The 21,610-nt window shown below is 46.5% G+C and overlaps 1 protein-coding gene across 2 annotated transcripts in view; it reads right to left on the reverse strand.

Annotated features, from left to right (window-relative positions):
• LOC309569625 (NACHT, LRR and PYD domains-containing protein 3-like) overlaps nucleotides 1-21,610 on the reverse strand; it is a 540,899-nt gene that overhangs the window by 398,362 nt on the left and 120,927 nt on the right. For both annotated transcript variants that reach the window (XM_082275519.1, XM_082275518.1), the window contains exon 4: nucleotides 2,497-4,201. In XM_082275519.1, the coding sequence (XP_082131645.1) occupies nucleotides 2,497-4,201 (1,705 nt within the window). The remainder of the gene's footprint in view (nucleotides 1-2,496; nucleotides 4,202-21,610) is intronic.

The raw sequence follows: 21,610 nt of genomic DNA on the forward strand, positions 1-21,610 counted from the left end.
TTTAAAGTTCGCCTCCCATTAAAGTCCCGGTTCGCGGACTTTTGAGAGAATTTGCGGCTGATGCCTGTTATCGCCTTAACTATCGTCACATCCATCCTCCAGGTGTTCTAAGGAGGTCCTTTCATCATCTGAGGGCTCCTATCTTCCATCACTATCACCCTTGTCACACCCACCCCCCTGGTATTCACTAAAGAGGTCTCTTTTTAGAACCCTTCTGGTCCATGTTACCATTTTTTTTAATCTCTTTTTGTTTTCCCAGTTTTTGGAGACTGTCACCCAATTCCCATGAGGCATTTGGGATCCTTTAGTGATTGGCCTTGTTTTTATCCCCCTTCTCACAACTCCCTTTGTGTGGAAGAGTTGCCATCTTTTCTCCTGCCTCCCTGTTTTACGCTTGTTGGGGTCATGCTATTAACTTTACTTTTGGAATCTCAAGCCAGTATGAATTGATTTTGAACATTTTGTTTGAACTGTAAAATAATCTTTGGAAATTCCCCCTAAAACAAGTGTTTTCTTTTTCTTCTCTTTAACGACCTGGTCTCTGTTTTCAGATATATGTGTGTCTAATTTCTCCTGAGGAAGTGAGTGAGTGTTGTCTTGTGAAACCCATCAATATATCATGTACAAGCATTTTCCTCCCCTATCCTCAAGTCAGCACACAACGGGTTAATACCTCCTCTGGAGCCTACAGGACCACCTCTTCCTAGCTAAATAAGACAGGCCTTCCCCCAACTGAAGTGTTCTTCATTTTTTTGGTCATGATCCAGGCCACGTTTTGATTGCAGTTGGTAAGTACTTTGTTTGCTTCAAGTAAATCCCCCCCCCCCCCCCCAGCTGCCTACCCCTCCAGGTCCAGCCTCTCCTGGAGTTGGAAGACTCAGAATGTTGGAAGTAAACTTGTGTGACCTGTGTGCCAGACTTCAGGCAAATGATGCCTAAACAGCATTGATATTATACAGATGTGGTATTAGAAAAGCTCTGCAATGTCGCCATTGCCTCTCCCTTGGGTTGTTTCCTGTCTTGTATACTTCCAAAGGGAAATCACGTCTAAAGAGACGCAGGCCCTGTTACTTTCTTTATTAGAGCCCTGCAAGTGCAGCAGCTGATTGATAACTATACAATTACTTCCATCGACATTCACTGAGCACATGGACACAGACAAACATCAATTTCTTCAGAATAACAAAAGGTAGGAATCTGTCACAAAGTTTGTTACAATCCCTGCAATGTACATAGATCGCCCAACGGGTTTTATTCTAAGGGTCAAAGGAAGGATTTAGGGAAGGCTACAAAATCGCAGCTGTATCAAAATCAATGGATGAAGGATGACCAGGGAGGAGAGGTGAAGGTTAAAAAATACACTGATCCATGCTTATTATTTTTGCTTATGTGACTTTTGTGAGATAACATAGAAGGCTATGGGGCTAAATTTGTACTGAAGTCCACCAGAAACCTATTCCAAAATCGCACTCTGCTGAGATGATCAAAAGGGCATTATTGAATATAACAGGATTTCCCTTATCATGTAATTAGTGAACCCAGGCTTGAGAACTTTTAAAGTCGCATTAAACGTGAGAGCAAGTAGCACTGCATAGTCACACTGGAAATCACATAAGAATAGTGGGGAGTGATATGGGGGAAAACACAACACAATCATTGCAAAAACACATCATACGTTACATTAACTTTACCACAATACAGGACAAATACTGCAAAAATGCATATGCATTTCTAAAACGTTTTGGATACAAAGCAGTGTAAAAGTATCCTAAAGCCTACTGGTTTATTCACACATTAATTCACACCCACTTTTAACGTACATTGCACCCACCCTGTTCAGTTTTCTATCAATCAAAGGGTAAAAACCCAACTTCATTTATCTCTTCTTTCTGGGTAGGAATTCAAAATTTCATAAGACATTTATTTCTCTGTGAAAATTGAAGTATAACTAAAGATAAAACTTTTTTTAGGTTTCAATAGAGTTGAGGATTAGAGCACCTGTAAGGTTTTTATTACTGTCTGTCCCCTAGTAGGGAGAGTCACACTCTCTATGTGTTTTGTTTACTGTTATCACTGAGAGTGCAAGTGAAAAATAAATTGGGTTGTCACCAGAACATGGAAAAGAGGAGAAATCTTGCAATAGGGACACTAGTTCTGGTGACAACCAGGGATTAATTCACTTTGGAGGAATTTCCACTTACTTTCTATTTTGTCTATAGGACAGGAAGTGAAGGGAAATCTCCCCAATGGGACACTAATGACAAAAACTGACAGAGGTTATAACCTTCTCTTACTCTACCCAAGAAGAAAAGAAAAGGTTTTGTCTTCAATTCTACTTTAAGTCTTATCTGATGTATTCATATAAATAGATACATTATGTACAGTCTGCATACAACAGAAAACAAATCACACCAATAATTAATAATTTATCTGGAAAAACACCTGAAAATACCAATTTATTACAGCACTGTGATTTTAATAAGATTTTAGATTTACCTTAAACTCTTGATGGTGTGTAGAGCTGGTATAAATTTCCTCAATCCTTCACTCGGAATTCTAGACAAATCAAGATTTACTTCTGTCTCTCTGCAGGATTGAAGGATAAAAGACAGCACAGAGCAGTCCAGAGGGCTGAGGGGGACCTCAGAAAAGTCAACTTTGTTTGATCCAATACATTCTGACACCAGAGCCTTATTCCTGCTCTCATAGAGATAGTAGAATATATTGTAAAGCTGCTTCTTGTTTTTAGATTTGTCAGGTCTTTGTTCTGTGTTTTTCTTCTGGATCCAGGTGATGACATGTCTGGCAGCCTGAGTAGACAATTCTCCCACATGAGACTTTAACATGGATCTAGTAGAAGAGTCTGAGAGACCGCAGAGGAAACGGAGGAATATTTCAGCACGACCATCTTTGTAAGATTCAGCCTTATCAAGTGTTTTTTGTAATCTGTCAGGATTATAGATAATAAAATGGACTAAAGCAGCAAAAAACTCCTGAAGAGTGAGATGTAAGAAGGTGTAATCCACATTCGGAGGCAGACCAGATTCCATCATGAAAGATGAAAAGAGATGCTTATCATTTCTCACACTGAATGACTCCAGATGACGCTCATCAAATACAATCATGTGATTCATGACTCCATGTTCTGCCATCCACCCAATAGAGGTCAGCAGTTCCCGAGCAGTATGACCACCATCTTTATTCTGGCTGTGATTGGCCAGAATGTTGGAGACAAAAGTCACAAAGAGTTGTGTCACTGTTTTGGGTAATGATGTCATCAGCTGATCAGTGATTGGGGGTTGGGCTTTGAAGCACATTGATAACACTGTACAGATGATCCAGCAGTATGATGGGATATAACAGAAAGTGTACAGCGTGTCATTCTCCTGCACATAATGAAAAGCCTTTCCTGATAATTCCTCATTTCCAAAAAAATTATTAAAGAAGATCAGTCTGTCTTCATGGAGAAATCCCATGATCTCAGCTATTCTCTGAAAAACACCGGTATCAACTGATACCAATCTGGTGGGGCGGCTGGTTATCAGTACAGAGGAACCCTTAAGAAGTCTCTGCCTCACCAAACCGGCCACAATCTCACCAAAATGTCTTCTCTGCTTTGGATTGGACAGTTTGCTTGATCTGAAATCCATTTGGTGAATACTTTCATCTAATCCATCAAATACAAACAGAAGTCTCTCTGGATCTTGTACAATATCTCCAATCCAACCCTCCAGATGTGGATAATGATGAAGAATCATCTCCTCCAAGCTGACCTCTCCTTGTTTATTAAGGTCCCGAAATCTGAAGAAGAAGAGAAAGGCAAATCTCTGGTAGTGTTTTCCGGTCACCCAGTCATAGACAAACTTCTGCATCAAGGTGGTCTTCCCTATTCCTGGCACTCCGCTCACCATTACTGCATGTGGTACACAATGTGACCGATGGTTCCATCTGAAGAGCCTGTTGGGGGAAATGTGTTCCAGTCCAGTCTGTGTTTCCTCCAAGCATTCCTCATGTTTTTCCCCAGTCTGTATTAGCTCATTCTGGGGACGCTGCCTGAACTGATCAGTGGAGACTACAATCAGCTTCACATAACGTTCATTGATGAGGAATCTTTGTGGTTCCAGGGTAGTTCCTGGGGGTCTATGCTCCACTAGAGTCTCAGTCTTCTCCATCAGATGTTGTTTGTGCTTTTCCTGAATATCTGGGAATATAATGGAAATATTTTATGAATCAGGTTAAAGCAGAAGAGGAGAATGTTGATATTTTCATCTGTAGTGTTCATAATATTATCATAGTTTTATCATTACTACATTTTATTTTCAAATGCTAATGATACAGGTTACTAGGTGTGGTCATCCAACATCCACATATTACTTGAGAACAGAGATTTTTTTTTTCTCAGCAATATACACAATTCTCCACATTTTATCCTTTTACAGACATTGCAAGTACAGAAAAATACCTGATACACTTGTATCCTAAATAACTCTTATGACAGACAACACACAGCCCTAGACAGTTTAGGTTTGCTTTACTCTATTACACAATACTGTATATCCCCTCTCCTTATCTCTCAACATAGCAGAGGGATATATTTCAAGGAAAGAGCTGAGAGTGCTTATTAGACTCTATGAAGTAACACAGGCAGGGTGCACAGGACACTTGCAGCATCAATTAGTACTTTTGTACTTATCCAACAAATATACAGCAGTGTTACCAACCATTAGTATTTTTACTGTAAAAAAAAACACATGCATTTAAGAGGGAGAATCTGCTGCTGCTGAAAAGGTACTTTTTTAATCAAGCAAAATAATATATTATTATGCTATTTGTTATAACATAATTTATTTATTATCTATTTACTGTGAAATTACTGGTTTGAAGTTATAACTTTAAACTTCAGTAATTTATCCGTTAAAGCGGTTGTATCCTCCAAAAAACAAACAAAAAAAAAACCCTGCAGGACAAAGGCATAATGAGCTAGTATGCATAGCATACTAACACATTATGAAATACTTCCCTTAGAATGAAGCCCCCACACGGTCGCCCGGACACCGCTGAGGCAGCTGACATGTTCCCTCTGCGTCTCTTCCGGGTTCGGCGGCTCCAGCGCTGTGAGTGGCCGTAGCCACGATGATGTCACTCCTGCGCATGCGCGCGGGAGATCACTTTCCGGCAAAAACCCGGCAAGGAGCTCTGAAGGTCTGGCAAGATACACCGGACCTTTAGAGCGCATGTGCCACTGGTGTCAGTGGCTGCATGCAGGGAAAATATCTCCTAAACCAGTGATGGTGAACCTTGGAAACCCCTTATGTTTTGAAACTACATTTCCCATGATGCTCAACTACACTGCAGAGTACAGGAGCATCATGGGAAATGTAGTTCCAAAACATCTGGGGTGCCAAGGTTCGCCATCACTGTCCTAAACCGTGTAGGTTTAGGAGATATTCATTTTACCTACAGGTAAGCCTTAATATAGGCTTACCTGTAGGTAAAAGATAAAAAGCGGAGTATACTACCGATTTAAGCCACCTGCTTGAGTACAGTTTTTGAAAATATAGCAAATTACCTTAAAAACAATATATAATAATTATTTGTATATTACTTACTTATGGTAATTAACCACTTGCCACCCAGGCAAATTCTGACACTTCTCTTCTACATGTAAAAATCATAATTTTATTTGCTAAAAAATTACTCAGAACCCCCAAACATTATATAGATTTATTTTTAGTTGGATCGTTTTACCATTTGTTTTAAATTCTCCTGCATTTCACCTTTTAGTAAATAAGCCTGAACCTTTCTTTGTTTACTTGTTTATTACTGAATATTACTGTTATATTTCTTGCTTCCAAAAGTAAAGAGACATGTTTTTTTTTACTACAATCTTTTTTGTTATCTTTTCTGATAAGATTTTTTCCAGCATCAACAAAAAGGTGACTGAAAAACATCTTATAAATTCAATGTTTATTAGGAGAGGAAAAGGCATACAAATGAGTCAAGAATACAGGATCATATACACAGTTCTAGACATAACTCAGTTTGGAAAGAGTGCTAGCAATCACATAATATACAACGTCAGAACATGAGGGCAGTTGAAGAAGACGTCACATCAAGGCACCACAGGAGGCCAGGCCCCCAGTGAGCCCCCCCCCCACCGGCATCCACTATATGGCCGGGATACGGAGGCGGGGAGTAACCACCCCAGCAGACCCAACCCCCCGCAGCCTACCAGGGAGGACCCAAGTATGAATGCCCGCAAGAAGAGACCGACAAGTAAAAGAAAAAGTGTAGCAGGTCCTATGCTCCCGCCTCTCCCATTTCTTTTTACTGAGAAGGTGGGACAAACCCACAGGGTGAGAGGGAAGAAGGCAGGGACAGTAGAGGGGGAAGTAGTAAAGAGAGAAAAAAAAAGGGGAAAGAGAAGGGGGGGGACTAGGGGGAGGGAAGGATAAGGAGAGAGATGACCACCCAGTCCGCAGATATCAAGCTAGACCACCAAGTCCTTATATTCTGCGGAAAAGCTGAATTCATGCCAGTAGTACCATCTTTTGAGGAACTTCTCCCTCGTGCCCCGTTCGGTAGCCACAAGATCTTCCATCTCATTGATACTTGCCACTTTCCGCAGCCACATAGCCACCGTGGGAGGCTGTGACTGCTTCCAGAGAAGAGGGATACAGCTTTTGGCTGCCGTAAAGAGAAACGGCAAGATTGAATTCCTGTAGGACGCTCGCGGGAAACTGTTGTGGTGAAGGAGGATGAGAGCAGGGTCCAAAGTAAGAGCATGGTCCGTGAACTTTTGGGCAATGCACAGGACCTCAGCCCAAAAGGGCTGTAAGCGGTTGCAGGACCAGAAAATGTGGAGAAGAGAGCCCACCTCCTCCCCACATCTCCAGCAGAGATCAGAACAAGAAGGGAACATTCTGCGTAACCTGGCCGGGGTGTAATACCACCTGGTCAACAATTTGTAGCTTGCTTCCTGATATTTGGAACAGGTGGACGTCTTATACTTAAAAAAGAAAATACGATCCACTTGGTGGTCTGAGAAAGAAAGGCCCAGGTCCCTCTCCCAGCGGGTGAGAAACAGGGGTCGGGCGGAGGGCTCAGGCCCCGTCAGGAGGCGATATATCAAAGAAATGGTATGTCACAACGGAGAGTTTGATGCACGCAGTTCCTCGAAAGGCAGCAGGCGTCTGTCAAAGGAGGATGCAGGTGGGAGGGACTGTAAGAAGTGCGCCAGCTGCACCTTCTGCCAGAAAGACAGAGCGGCAAAAGAGCCACTGGAAAAGAGAGCCTGTCGCGAGACCCACCTCCCCTGGACGATGAAGTGTTTGGCCTGATGGAGTCCGCTAGATTTCAAGAGGCGGAAACCTTGATCTGTCCGGCCAGGGAAAAAGTTCTGGTTTTCGAGCACCGGGAACAAAGGGGAAGGGAGTGAGGCAATCAGGCCCTCTCCGCAGATCCTACGACCCAGTCTCACGGTGGCCCCCACAGTCGGGTGATCTGATACACGTTTCGGTAGGTCCGATGCGCCCCATAAGAGGGATTCCGGAGGGGGGTCCTCAGGACTCCGTTCAATCCTGATCCATTGTTTCAGGTGGCCATGGACGTGCCAGTCAACAACTCTGGTGAGGTGGCAGGCAGCGTAGTACATCGTCGCATGCCTCCACAGAGCTTGGGCATACGAAGAACCTTCAGTGCAAGGCGGGGGGGCCCTCTCACCCAAAGGAACCTACGGAAGGTTTTGTTTATTTTGCGCAGGAGGGCCGGAGGGACAACAATCGGGAGGGCTTGCAACACGTAGAGCAGACGTGGCATGACATTCATTTTGATAATGTTACACCGCCCAAACCACGAGAACATCCCCTTTATACAGGAGAGGAGGGGAGGGAAATTGCATTCAAAGATGCGGTCCGGACAGTTGGGGAGGAAGATCCCAAGATATTTTATATGGGAGGAGCTCCATTTAAATGGGAAGTCCATCCTAAGAAGGCTCAATAAGGCCGGAGGCATCGCCACTGGTAGGGCCTCTGACTTCTGTTGATTAATCTTATAAGACGATAGAGCTTCGTAGGCACGGAACTCCCTCATAAGATTGGGCAAGGATATAAGAGGGTTAGTAAGGAAAAAGAGGAGATCATCGGCGTAAGCTGCCACCTTTGGGGCAAGTAGTGGGGAGATGTCCAATCCAGTCACGTCAGCATTGGCCCTAATTGAACGCAAAAAGGGCTCTAGTGTCAATACAAAAATCAGGGGCGACAGAGGGCAGCCCTGCCGGGTCCCATTAGTGATCGTAAACGGGCTGGAAAGCAGGCCGTTGATCTTAACACAAGCCGAGGGGCGGGAGTAGATCACGCGTATCCAGGACAACATACGCTGTCTCAGTCCTATGTGCTCCATGGTTCCCAGAAGGAAATCCCAGTTCACCCGGTCAAACGCCTTTTCGGCGTCCTTCGACAGAAGCAGCGTAGGGGTCCTTCGCGCACATGCCAGATGCAACAAATCCAGGGCCTTCGTAGTGTTATCCCTGGCCTCCCTGGAAGGCACAAATCCCACCTGGTCGTCATGGATCAACTGCGGGAGCAGGGGGGCCAGGCGAGAGGCCAAAATTTTGGTAAACAGTTTCAGATCCACATTGAGGAGGGAGATGGGTCTATAGCTCTGGCAGAGGAGGGGATCCTTGCCCTCTTTAGCTATCACGGTAATATGCGCGCGTTGTAGGCTCCTACGCCCAGCGCGTTGTAGGCAGCAATAAAGTGCGGGGACAGAACAGGCTCAAAACACTTGTAATAATACAAAGAATATCCGTCTGGGCCAGGGGCTTTGCCCCTCTGGGAGCCAGTCAAGGCGCTCGAAAGCTCGTCGGGGTGAAGCGGCTCCTCTAGGCGCTCCAAGGCCTCCGACGGGAGGCAGGGGAGACCAGAAGCACTGATATACTCTTGAATCCTCGTGCGAAGAGCTTCCCGCGCGGGCTCAGACGTGTCAGAGGTCAAGTTGTACAGGGAGGCATAATATCGATGAAAGGCTTCCCCTATGCGATCCGTTGCCTGGACCTTCTGGGTCGGAGATGAAAGTATTTCAGGAATGAATGTCTGCGCTCTCTGTTGTCGCAAGGAGCGCGCCAATATCTTGCCACATTTATCCCCATGCTCATAAAAGACCTGTCTGTAGACCCAACAAGGCTTTGGCTCTACAAAGGGTCAGGGAACGTAGCTGTTCACGAAGGACCGTCCGCTCTTGGAGGACCGACTGGGCCAAAGACCTTTTATGGGTGGCCTCCAGGGACTCCAAACGCGTGAGAAGGTCGTACATCTGGCGGGTTCTTTCTCGCTTGCGTTGAGACCCTATCTTGATCAACACTCCTCTCATATAGCTCTTATGAGCTTCCCAGACCATCAAAGGGGGGCTCTCTGGAAGGGCGTTGGAGGAAAAGAACCGTCCCAGCTCGACCTGAAGCTCCCCCAGCACCTTGGGGTCCTGGAGGAGACTGTCATTCAGCCTCCACTGCCACTGCCTAGGCTCCGGCGAGTGAAGGTCCAGCTCAAGAACCACCGGGGCATGATCAGAGACAGTGATAGGGCCTATGGAGGAGGAGATTACCTTCCCCAACAAGGCCTGCGGGATCAGGAATTAGTCGATACGTGTGTAGGAGTAGTGTGGAGAAGAGTAGAAGGTATAGTCCCGAGACGTCGGGTGGAGGATCCGCCAGACGTCCACAAGGTGAAAGGCATGAAAGCTCTTCTTAAGACGTTTGAGAGCAGCATACGAGATGTGGGAGGCGCCTCTGGACGCATCCAGGACCGGATCCATAACAAAGTTAAGATCCCCTCCCAGGAGAACCTGGTCCTCCATGAAGTCATGAAGCTGAGACAGAAGAGGTTCGAGGCAGGAGATCTGCTCTGTGTTAGGTAAGTAAAAATTGGCGAGAGTGACCGGGACAGAGCCTAGGCGGCCCTTTACAAAGAGGGCTCGGCCCGTCCCATCGCTCCACGAGTCCAGGAACATCCAAGGAGCGCGGCTACTGATCAGTATGCTAACCCCTCTCGATCTGGAATCAGGCGAGCAGCTATGGTAGACAGTGGGGAATCGTTGATTACCCAACTTCGGGAGCGAGGTGGCCTTGAAATGGGTTTCCTGCAGGAAGCCAACATGGGCCCGAAGGCGGTGAAGGTCAGTCAAAATGATGGAGCGCTTTTCCGGCGTGTTAAGTCCCTGGACGTTAAGGGTCACCAAACGGACCGGGTCAACCCGAGGGGCGGCCATCTCACTCAGGAAAAGGAGAGAAAAAAAAAAAGGGGGGGGAGGGGGGGAGAGAGTGGGGAGAGGGAAGGGAACTTAAGTACTGAGAGAGCGGGGAACATAGGAGGGGAACGAAAGGGAGGGGGAGAGGTAGGAAGCTACGGTGCCAACTGGCACTTTGAGAACCAGTCTCAAGTCACCAGGAGCGCCAGACCCACCACCCCTAGATTGGGTGGAGTGTGGGGAGCCCCGGGTGAAAAAAAGAACCCTATAGGGGGTACGGGGAAGGCCACCAACAGAGGAGGAGAATGGTGTCCGCTCCCCGCCGTACCCGACTCGGCAAACAAATGTGCAATAAACAAGAGTGATGTGGAAAACAAAAAAGAGGTTTTCAACATAAAGAAGCAAGAGCGTCCAATAATAACCGATCTCTAAAAAACGTAAGGTAAAGAATGATCAATAAAGGATGTGCAACATAACAGCTTCAGAGGGTTAACTCTGGCTGTCCACACTAAAGCGTCCAGAGACTAACCACGGGAGCCCACCAGTCCGCGGGCCCGCGGGCCCATGAGGTCCCGAGGGAGTCTTAGCGAATAGTATACCAGGTCTGATCAGGGATGGCCCCGCGAGGGGGGTGGAGGAATGCGGGAAAAAGGATGGCAGAAGGGAAGGAAGAGGGAGGGGGAGAGGAAGGGGAGAAGGGAGGAGGGGGAAAGAGAGAAGGAGAAAAGGGGAGAAAGGGGAGAAAAGAGAAGGGAAGAAGGGAGGAAAGGGAGAGAAAAGAAGGGGGGAGAAAAGAAGGGGGAGAGAAGAGGAGGGAGGGGGGAGAGAAGAGGAAGGAGGGGGGAGGGAAGGGGGTTGGGAGGCGGGCCTAGGGAGGGAAAGAGGAAGGGGGAGAAGGACCCGAACATACCCCAGCATGGCAGCCACACAATAACATATAGTAAATCAACGCGGCACCTCCGCAACTCAAGGGCTGAGAGGATGGGCACGGCACGACGGGCGGGAGGACACAGCCCCAGCCAAGCAGGAGCAGGGCAGGGAGATAAACACCCGAGGCTCAAACCCCGGTTAGCTGAGCCAGGTCCTCCCACCACCGTGCCGACGCCAGGAGCCAGGAGGGTACACTGAGCAGCCCCGTGGGGCAAAGCACAGGCAGCCAAGCAGCCCAAGCATCGAGACAGGCAACCCTCCCCCACAATAGACAGTGCAGGAGCGCAGGTCCCCCCCACTCCGCGGGCACCCCCAAAAGAGGGGGGAAAGACCAGCCATGCCAGCCCAGGGTGGCCCCGCGGAACGAGGGAGAGCTCCGCGCCCCCCCACCCCACCGTGCACCGCTGGGCAGGCACCCGCCGGAGGCCGGGAGAGAAAGAGAGAAGAGGAGCAAGTCAGCGAGAGGGGGGAATGGAGAGGGGGACAGAGGAGGGGAAGGGAGAGGAGGGGGGAGGGAGGGAGAGGAGGGGGAGGGAGGGAGAGTAGGGGGGAGGGAGGAGGGGGAAAGGGGGGAGGGAGGAGGGGAGACAAGAGACAATAGGTAGACAGGCCAGAAGGCAGAGAAGAGATATATCCCTGAAACAGGGGGGAGCAGAAGAGAAGGACCACCGACAGCGACCTCCAGCAGGATGCCTCCCACAGCCCCATATAAAAAATAAAACCCACATACGGCAAATCCCCCACCTGCATAGCAAAGCAACACCATTCAACCTGATTAACAACCCAGCATGCCCCCCCTCCCGCCGCCCCACATAGCTGACATACAAGGCGAATCCCCATCGGCATATCAGAGCAGTATATAGATGCCGGATCAGCAACCCAACATGCTCCCCCCCCCCACCCAAGCACAGGGTCCCGGACGTAGCAGTCTTGAGTAAGTCCTCATCCAGCAGCACATGCATCTGCAACAAGGGGAGAGCAAAGCGGAAGGCATCCAAGCGGCAGGGGGGGTGAGGGGCACATGAGGGAGAGGATGGCACGCCAGCAGGAGGGGGGCACCGTGGCACGGGAGGCCCAGTCAACAGGGGGGAGGCCCGGGCAGGAGGGCGGGGGGGAGCAAAAGGGGGAAAGAGCACAGCAGGAGCAGGCAGAGGACAATGGGGGACCTCCGAGAGATGCCAGGGGAGGGCGTCCTACACTTCAAAAGTCCGGACCGCAAGCACTGACAGTCAGTAGGGGGAAGGGGAGCGGTGAAAAGCAGACTGTCATAGCCGGACATAGAGCCACAGGGGAGAGCCCGGAGGGAAACCTCAGTCAGACCAGTGTCGGCAGCCAGCAGCAGGGTCGGGGAAGGGGGGAAAGGCGAGCACGGGCCATACTCACAGACCAAGGCAATTAGGTGATCAAGTCTCAGGGGCCTCGACCTCCGGCCCGCGGGAGCTCTCCCTCGAGCGCTGAGCCCTCCGACACTGTCTCCGTGGCAAGGGGCGGTTGAATCTTCCGGTGCCCCATCCGGGGTCACGATCCGGGAGCAACGCCAACCAGTCCGGGAGGTCCACGGGGGGGCATGCCCAGGAAGGTAAACAGGGCCGGTAGATCAGCATGCTTGCGAAGGGTGAAGGAAGATCCAGCTTTCCGCACAGTGAGCTGCAGCGGGAATCCCCAGCGGTAGGTGAGCTCCGGTTGTCTCAGCTGCTCCAGCAAGGGCTTCAGCATCGCTCGCCTCTGTAAAGTACCCCGGGCAATGTCCGGGAAGATCTGCACCGACGCTCCATCGAAGTCCACCGGACCTTTCACCCAGGCATCCCGAAGCACCCTCTCCTTCACTGTATACCTATGGAGTCGGCAGATCACGTCTCTGGGTCTGGAGGGGTCAGATGGCCGGGCACCCAGGGCACAATGAACCCTGTCAAACTCGTAGGGGGCCTGAGGATCTGGTGTACTGACCAGGGAGAGGATAGCCCGCACCGTCTCAACCAGGTCCTCAGAGCCAGTAGCCTCCGGGATGCCGCGGAGCCGCAGATTATTACGACGGCTCCGGTTTTCAAAGTCCTCCATCCTGAGCTGGTGGGAGGCAAGCGTCTCGGCATGGGAGGATTGAGTGCTTTCCAGAGCCAGCACCCTAGATTGAAGGGCACTAACCGCCGATTCTCCGGCCGAGAGGTGACCGTCCAGCTGGGCCACTTCACCGCTGAGCTGCTGATAGTCCCTTTTGTGTTGCTCCGCGACCTAAGCCACAATGGCCTCCATATCCGCCCTGGTAGGTAGAGCCCGGAGGAGAGCCCACAGTTCAGCAGTGTCTCCTATCTGGACAGCGGGAGACGGCTGGGAGGCGGGTAACGCTGCGGCAGCGGCCATGACACGAACGGGAGGCAAAGGAGAGGAGCTTTGTCCCAGCAGGGGGGCGGCTGTGGATCCCAGGCCACCACGTGGAGTCAGGGACAAGGCCGAGGACAAGGAGACGGGCTCGTAGATTCCGGGAAGAAGGAGCGGATCGGGGTGACCGAGGTCGGCTTGGAAGATGCTGCGGATGCAGATTTAGTTTTCTTCTTTCTGTGGACGCTCATATTAGCTAGAAGTGAAGTATAATTGCCGAGAAGGGAGGACAAGGAGTGGGAGCACCGTGTAGAAGCGTCCTCACACCGCCATGTCCGAGCCACGCCCCCCACTGAAAAACATCTTAAAGGGACATCGTTTGTAAATATTTTTGTTAAAGGAGTTTAACTAGTAGAACTGCAATCACCTATATAATGAGAATCAAATACGTAACTTGTGAATATGTAACCTGTGTGTATCTGGCTCTGATATTAGCCAGTGCCTCACCAGCCACTGACCTCACTGCACCCTGGAGGGGACGTATCATTGGTGAGGTGTCATCATCATCTGTGCTGCTGCACACTGCTGTCAGTGTCACTGTAAGAGTCAGTTTCATGTGTGAGTCCTGTCCCTGAGCTACTTACTGTATTAAAAATAAAATAAGAAATTGCCTTAATATCTACCCTAAATCACATTGCTAATTGCATATTGTACTTGTTTGTAGATTAAACACTGAAATTTGCACTTAAATCTGTAATTTGTAACTTTTGTAAACTTGGCCGTGCCACAAAATTTTGGGTGTCATGTCAGTAAATTTCAATCTGGTAGGTTGGCAACACTGATATACAGTATCAATGAGCTATCAATTGTATTTTCAAAAGACCAAAAGGGAAAAAAAGTTAATTGTTAAGTATTATGTACACTTCAAAGTGATCCTGTCCTTAACTGAATCAGAGAATGCTTATTACCTGCAAATAAGAGTGTATTTCAACCTTTCCACACTGCCAGATGCTGGATGGGTAAAGATAAATTGCCCCTGTAGACTGCAGCAGGGGAGGATGGGGCAGGCGGCATTTCTGACCAATTCAGTGCTAATGAGATATGATGGGCTGGTGGACCAAAGACTTTTTATACAAATTATCACACGTACTTGACTTTGAACCAGACTGGCTCCTTGTCATTATGAATATATTCTCTCTGTATACCTCAATACCAAGTGAGTCAGGATCAGGGGGTGGAAAACATTCTGCAGAAAAAACCTGATCATCCACTACCCAGTGTATATATTTTGGAGGCCTGGGAGTAGTCCTCGATAATACTTCAAATTCCAACACAGGGTGTTCAAACAAAGTAACCACTTCATGTCCTTAGGCCATTGATAAATGGTCTACGTTGAAGTAGGTATACAATGGCATCATTTTTTTCAACTAGCGCTTGTCTTTTTAGTAAAAGTAATCAAAACTATATAGCTGCTAGATTAATTTTACAGGTGGTGGAAGGGGCTACCCCTCCTGCCACCTTTACCTGGTTCTGATTAGGGAGTCAGGTAAGGATGCAACCAGCGGCATCCAGTTCCAGGCACACAGTGAGAGAAGTGGGACATCAGAAACCAGAAGCAATGAGGATTTTGTTACTTCCAGTTTTGGTTTTAATGATCAGTTACAAGCCAGGGAAGCAGCTGTGGACAAGCGATAGGAATGTTTCATTTTTTTTTTTTAATAAAAAAAGGGCTCATTTAAAAATTGTCTGATGAAACATTATTATTCATTGTAGTGATTGTATTAGCAATAATGTTACTGTATTGTTATATTATATGAAGCATCTATAGGCCTACCTAATTGAATAAATTCAAGGAATGTTATAAATACATATACTTTTCTAATATTCAACTGATATTTATTATATATTGGGGGAGGTAATCCTTGAAATATATGTGTATTGTTATTGATACAGTGGGTATAAACTTTAAGTACATAGAATTGGGTAATATTTATACCATTTTCTTTTTATGCATAAAGAACTAATTTGTGTTTTGTACCAAATTACTTCACTTTCAAGGTATTTGGAGAAGGAATGTTAATTGCTGTGGTTTCAGACTTTATTAAAGCAATATATATATATATATCTTAAGGTAGCCGGTAATCTGACAGTAGCTGGCATGGGAGAAAGCATCCTAAGAGATTTAGGTTTTTCTCCAAGGCTTAGGTCAAAAGTTTATCTTTTAGAAAATAGTTGAATTAAATTAAATTCCCCAAACTTTTATACAGGCAAATAGTGCCCCCTTTTGGTGATGACAAGGTAGAGGTACATAGTAATATGAGACACCATCTGACGTGCCATCACGTGGAAAACAAAATCCACGCCCACATTTCCTGAGGATAAAAGTTTAATGAAAGTTAAGAGAAGGGGGATTCGAGAAGAGAGGAGAATCGAGAGGAGAGGAAGGAAGTAAGAGTACTCTTAGGGAGGTTCTTACACACTGATGGTAGACATCTGAAGCTGATGGCAGTCTACTCAAGGGAACTGAGACACCAAAGTGACTTCTCAGACAACAGACGTTGACATTTTTGGTAAAGTATAAATTTCTGTTTTTCTAATTTGCTAGCCATGTACATCTGACTGAACCATTAGATCTTTAGAGCATCAAGATTTGAATTTAGATCATTCTAACTGCAGTATGACCGGTCTATTTTCCAATCTTGGGAGATTATACACATATGTATAAATCCCCTTGAGGCTGATTTCAGTTTCCAGTAAATGGTGCCGTTGTGATGTTTACTCGAAATAAATTAACTTAGTGGAAGTTTATCTTTATCCCAAATACATTCTTGGCTTATAGCCAGTTTGGTGCATGGTGCAACAATTTTTGTCCATGCATTTTGTAAAATTTTGAGTTGTGAACATCTGTTGGCTGAGAGAGGTCACGTGTCAAATCTATACAATTTTGTTTCCATACTTTGTGAGCTGATGAGAAGCTATTAATTACATTCCACAAGTTTATGGGTTTTGGTTACTTTGATATTCTGTAATAATATTCTTTGATTGTATTTTTCACATTACCTGTGTAATACATATTATTGAAATTTTGTTCCATATTTTGTGTTTATTACGTTATATTTTGGTATTATTCTGCACTGACTTTTAGTAATAAATATATATATTTTTGAACAAAATTCTATTCATCTTGTCTTCAAGTTATCACCAATAAACGAACTTGAGTTTTTGTATATTTATGGAAATAAGTTAAGAATCTCCTTACTTATAGATCCTTGCTTATTTGCATAAACTGACACTTTTTTTTAGAGCAATATAAACATTCTGACAGGGCGCTCATCGGTGGGCGAACTTCCCGCTGAGCGCTCCATTTGTTTGTGAGTTCTGCGAACACACAAACAGCTGATGTTCGAGTCAAATGAACACAGAGTCCATCCCTCCCTAGTGGCAACGTGTAACGCACAGGTGGACCGCATGACGAACACTCTGAATGTAAGTGCAAAACAAGGAATGCGTGGCCAAGGGGCACTAAAAGAAAACAGACAAAGCAGAGACTTGACCCTTAATTGTACTCAATGCAAACTTGTGTTCCATTTCCCATTTGAGGAAGGCCAACATCAGAGCCACTGAGAATGAGTGATGGTGTATCACCAGAGACTCGCACCAAATGATATAAGCTCTACAGATACGATGATAATTTTTCCGAGAGGTAGACTTAAGCCTTCAACACAGTTGGAATCATGGAGCCAGACAATCCCCTATACTTCAGAACCTGGTTTTCAATAGCCACGCTACAAAAAAACCAGCGACGGTAAAGCCTCTTTTTGGCCTCTATCCTGCATAGTAGATGAGGAATCAGTCTGAAGAATGGAAAGGCATAGATGAGATTATACTGATCCCATGTTGTCACTAGCACTTCTGTCACGTCCATCAGAGGGTCTAACGATCTTGCTACAGACCTTGAAACCTTCAGGTTGAGACTGGACACAAGATCCACATTCAGTGCCCCCAGTGAAGGCAGAGTGGATGGAACACCTCTGGGTGCAGGGATCTGATCCAAGATCTGATGGCCTCGATAATCTACTTGCCAGTTTTTGACCTTAGAATATGTACGACGGGTAGTGTCAGAACAAACTTTTCTGCCCATCTCAGGATGTGAGATGCCTCCAATGCCGCTGCTGCAGTTCTCATGCTGCCCTGATGATTGACATACACCACTGTGGTGGAGTTATCTGACTGGATCTGGATCGGCAGACCTCATAGTCAATGTGTCAGTGATAACCTGGTTGCACAAAGCTCCAGAACATTGATTGGCAGGCAAGCTTCCAACAGAGTCCAGTGACCCTGAGCAGAGTCAATTCCCAGGACTCCTCCCCAGCCTGACAAGCTGGTATCTGTCATGACCACAGTCCATCAAAAAGGAAGGAAGGACTTTCCATTCTGTAAACCTGGAGACTGCATCCACCAGAGGATGACTGCCCCAGGTGAATTTAATGTCCAGGGCAGCAGGAAACCTGTTTTCATTTTGATACGATTTCCGTCTACAGTGTTCCTGTATGGAACTGGGCATATGGAACCACTTCAAAAAGAAGCCACCATCAGGCCCAAAACCTGTATGCAAAAATGCAGGGAGGTTCGCTTGTAAGCCAAGAGCTGCTGGACCACTGACCAGAGTTTCTGTAGTTTGTCTTTGACAAGCTGGTATCTGTCATGACCACAGTCCATCAAAAAGGAAGGAAGGACTTTCCATTCTGTAAACCTGGAGACTGCATCCACCAGAGGATGACTGCCCCAGGTGAATTTAATGTCCAGGGCAGCAGGAAACCTGTTTTCATTTTGATACGATTTCCGTCTACAGTGTTCCTGTATGGAACTGGGCATATGGAACCACTTCAAAAAGAAGCCACCATCAGGCCCAAAACCTGTATGCAAAAATGCAGGGAGGTTCGCTTGTAAGCCAAGAGCTGCTGGACCACTGACCAGAGTTTCTGTAGTTTGTCTTTGACAAGCTGGTATCTGTCATGACCACAGTCCATCAAAAAGGAAGGAAGGACTTTCCATTCTGTAAACCTGGAGACTGCATCCACCAGAGGATGACTGCCCCAGGTGAATTTAATGTCCAGGGCAGCAGGAAACCTGTTTTCATTTTGATACGATTTCCGTCTACAGTGTTCCTGTATGGAACTGGGCATATGGAACCACTTCAAAAAGAAGCCACCATCAGGCCCAAAACCTGTATGCAAAAATGCAGGGAGGTTCGCTTGTAAGCCAAGAGCTGCTGGACCACTGACCAGAGTTTCTGTAGTTTGTCTGATGGGAGGAACACCTTGGCCTGCTCTCAATGGAGGATAAGCCTCAGATACTCCAAGCTTTTGGATGAGGTGAACACAGACTTTCTGAGGTTCAGGATCCACCCGAAGTCCTATAAGGAATGCATGGTGATATCCACATTGCCCTGCAGAGATGAGTGTGTCTCCGTAAGCAGGAGCAATTCATCCGGGTAGCCAATTACAGTGATCCCTCATTGTCTGTCTCAGCAAGGCCAGGACCTGGGCCAAGACTTTGGTAAACACCCAGGGAGCAGAAGCCAGACCGAAGGGCAACCCTACAAATTGACAATGGGCATCCATGAGCAAAGCCTAGGAAATGCTGATGTCCCTCGTGGATAGGAATGTGCAGGTAAGCGTCCTTGATGTCTATAAATGGCAGAAAGTCCTCCTAGTGAAGGCAGGCAACCACCAAGCGAATGGATTTCATTTGGAACTTGTGAACCCGCATAAAGGCATTCTGGTCCTTAAGGTTCAGGATAAAAATAACCCTGTCCATCTTGGGAACTGTGAACAATTGGAGTAAAACCCTCTGAACCACTCTGACTTGGGCACCAGGATAATCAAAGCAGATCCTGCACAGCCCCATACAAGGCCTGCATATGGGTCAATGAGAGCTGCAGACTGGAGGGAAAGAACCTGAAATTCTATTTTGTAGCCTTACAGAATGATTTTGGGGATTCACTTATCAGGAAAGGAAGTCCATGAGCCTGAAAATCAGCAAAGGCAACCCCCCCCCCTGAAAATGGGTGGGGGCAAACCATCATGCTGAGGAGGACTTATCCATGGGCTTGGAGGACTTCTGCGGCCAGGGGCGCTTGGTGCTTTCCATGGGGGCCTTGAAGGAATTGGATCCCATAGCCAATGACACAAGAGAGAGAAAACTCTGCTGTGAAAATTGTGCCATGAAGGTCGGCACGATTCTCCTATCAGGCTTTTTTCCCTTCTGGGACTGTAGCAGAAAGCTACTTTTGCCACCTGTAAGGTTCATAAAATTAGAAGCTTAGCCCCAAACAGCCAGTCCCCCTGGAAAGGCAAATCCACCAAATCCTTTTTTGAAAGTCTGGCGACCAACACTTAAGCCACAGGAATCTCCACAGCCCCACGCCCGAAATGGAAAGTTTGAAGAGGAGTGGAGCTGTATCAAAAGATATGTCACAAACCTAATTTAGCCCCTGGACCAACTGGTCCACCAGCTTCACATATGCTTGAGGCATCTGGCTAGAAGTCAAGACTTGTCATAGAACCTTGGCCCATTCAGTCAGGGTCTGGGATACCAGTAGGGCTTGATGTTTGAGGCGAACATCAGCTGTTCGTGTGTTCGCTGAACACACGAACAAATGGAGCGCTCGGCGGGAAGTACGCCTGCCTATGAGCAGCCCATAATGCAATGCGCTAGTGCAGTGAATAAATGACTGATGATTAGCCAAAGCATGCACATGACCTGTATGTTTTGGCCAATCACAGCACAGTATCTTGTCAGAGCCATGATTGGCCAAAAAGGCAGGCTGCCTTTAGCCAATCCTGGCTCAGGGGCTAAGTCCATGCCCCACACTATATAAGGCTGCGGCTTACACAGCAGCAACAATAGGTTTTACTTTCTGCTATAAAACATTCCCAATAAAAAAAAATGTAAAAATCAAATTTTTTCCTCAGTTTAGGCCATTATGTATTCTGACACATATTTTTTGTAAAAGAAAATCCCAATAATTTTATATTGATTGGTTTGCGCAAAAGTTATCACATCTACAAACTAGGGGATAGATTTATTTCATTTTTATTTATTTATTTTACTAGTAAAGGCGGCGATCAATAATTTTAAGCGGGACTGCGACATTGTGGCAGACAGATCAGACACCTAACTGACACTTGACACTTTTGAGGGGACCAGTGACATTACTACAGTAATCAATGCTAAAAATATGCACTGTTACTGTACTAATGACACTGGTATGGAAGGGGTTAACACCAGGGACGATCAAAGGGTTAACTGTGCTCCTAGGGAGTGCTTTCTAACAGTGTTTGGGATGCAGTGTTGGTCATCTTACTTTAAAAAAGTAATTAGTTACAGTTACAAATTACTTCTCCAAAAAAGTAATTGAGTTAGTGACTCAGTTACCACATTGAAAAAGTAATCACACTCAGATATATTTTTTTCTAACTACTGTACAGATGACTAACTATTTAAAACCCTTTCATTTGACACCGTGTTTCCGGTCTAACGCTTAGTGTTATGGAACTCTCTTTTCGAACAATACTGCTCTGTACCTATATCCAGGAACTATATTTTTGATATCGTTGTTGTTATTTTGATATCAAATTTCCATATTGAATGGAGATAACTTGAAATTACTTAAGATTGTTATATTTCTGTTTACTCTACGTGATACCATTATTTGTCATATTAATGTACCAATTCTCTTTGTACCACCATCTTCTGTTTCCTTTCAATAAAAGTTTGTATACAAAAAAAAGTAAAAGTAATCAGTTACTCAGCAAAGTAACTGTGACTTTTTTTTTACTATTTTATAATGCAATTATGTTGTATAAGATCTTTAATAGTGGTGGCGGTGTGGCACACTGTGAGGGTCTGAGTCCTCCTGACTGTGTGAGTAATTGTAATTTTATTTTGTTGGTACCTGCTGCCTGGAGTGGCTGGCTGGTGGTGGTGGTGTGGTACATGGTGGTGGCGGTGTGGCACACTGGTGGTGTGGTACACTGGTGGTGGTGATGGCGGTATGGCACGGTGGTGATGGCGGTGTGGCAAACTGGTGGTGGCAGTGGGGCACACTGGTGGTGGT

The sequence above is a fragment of the Pelophylax lessonae genome (assembly GCF_965119305.1).
Source record: "Pelophylax lessonae genome assembly, chromosome: 13".
Lineage (NCBI taxonomy): Eukaryota > Metazoa > Chordata > Amphibia > Anura > Ranidae > Pelophylax > Pelophylax lessonae.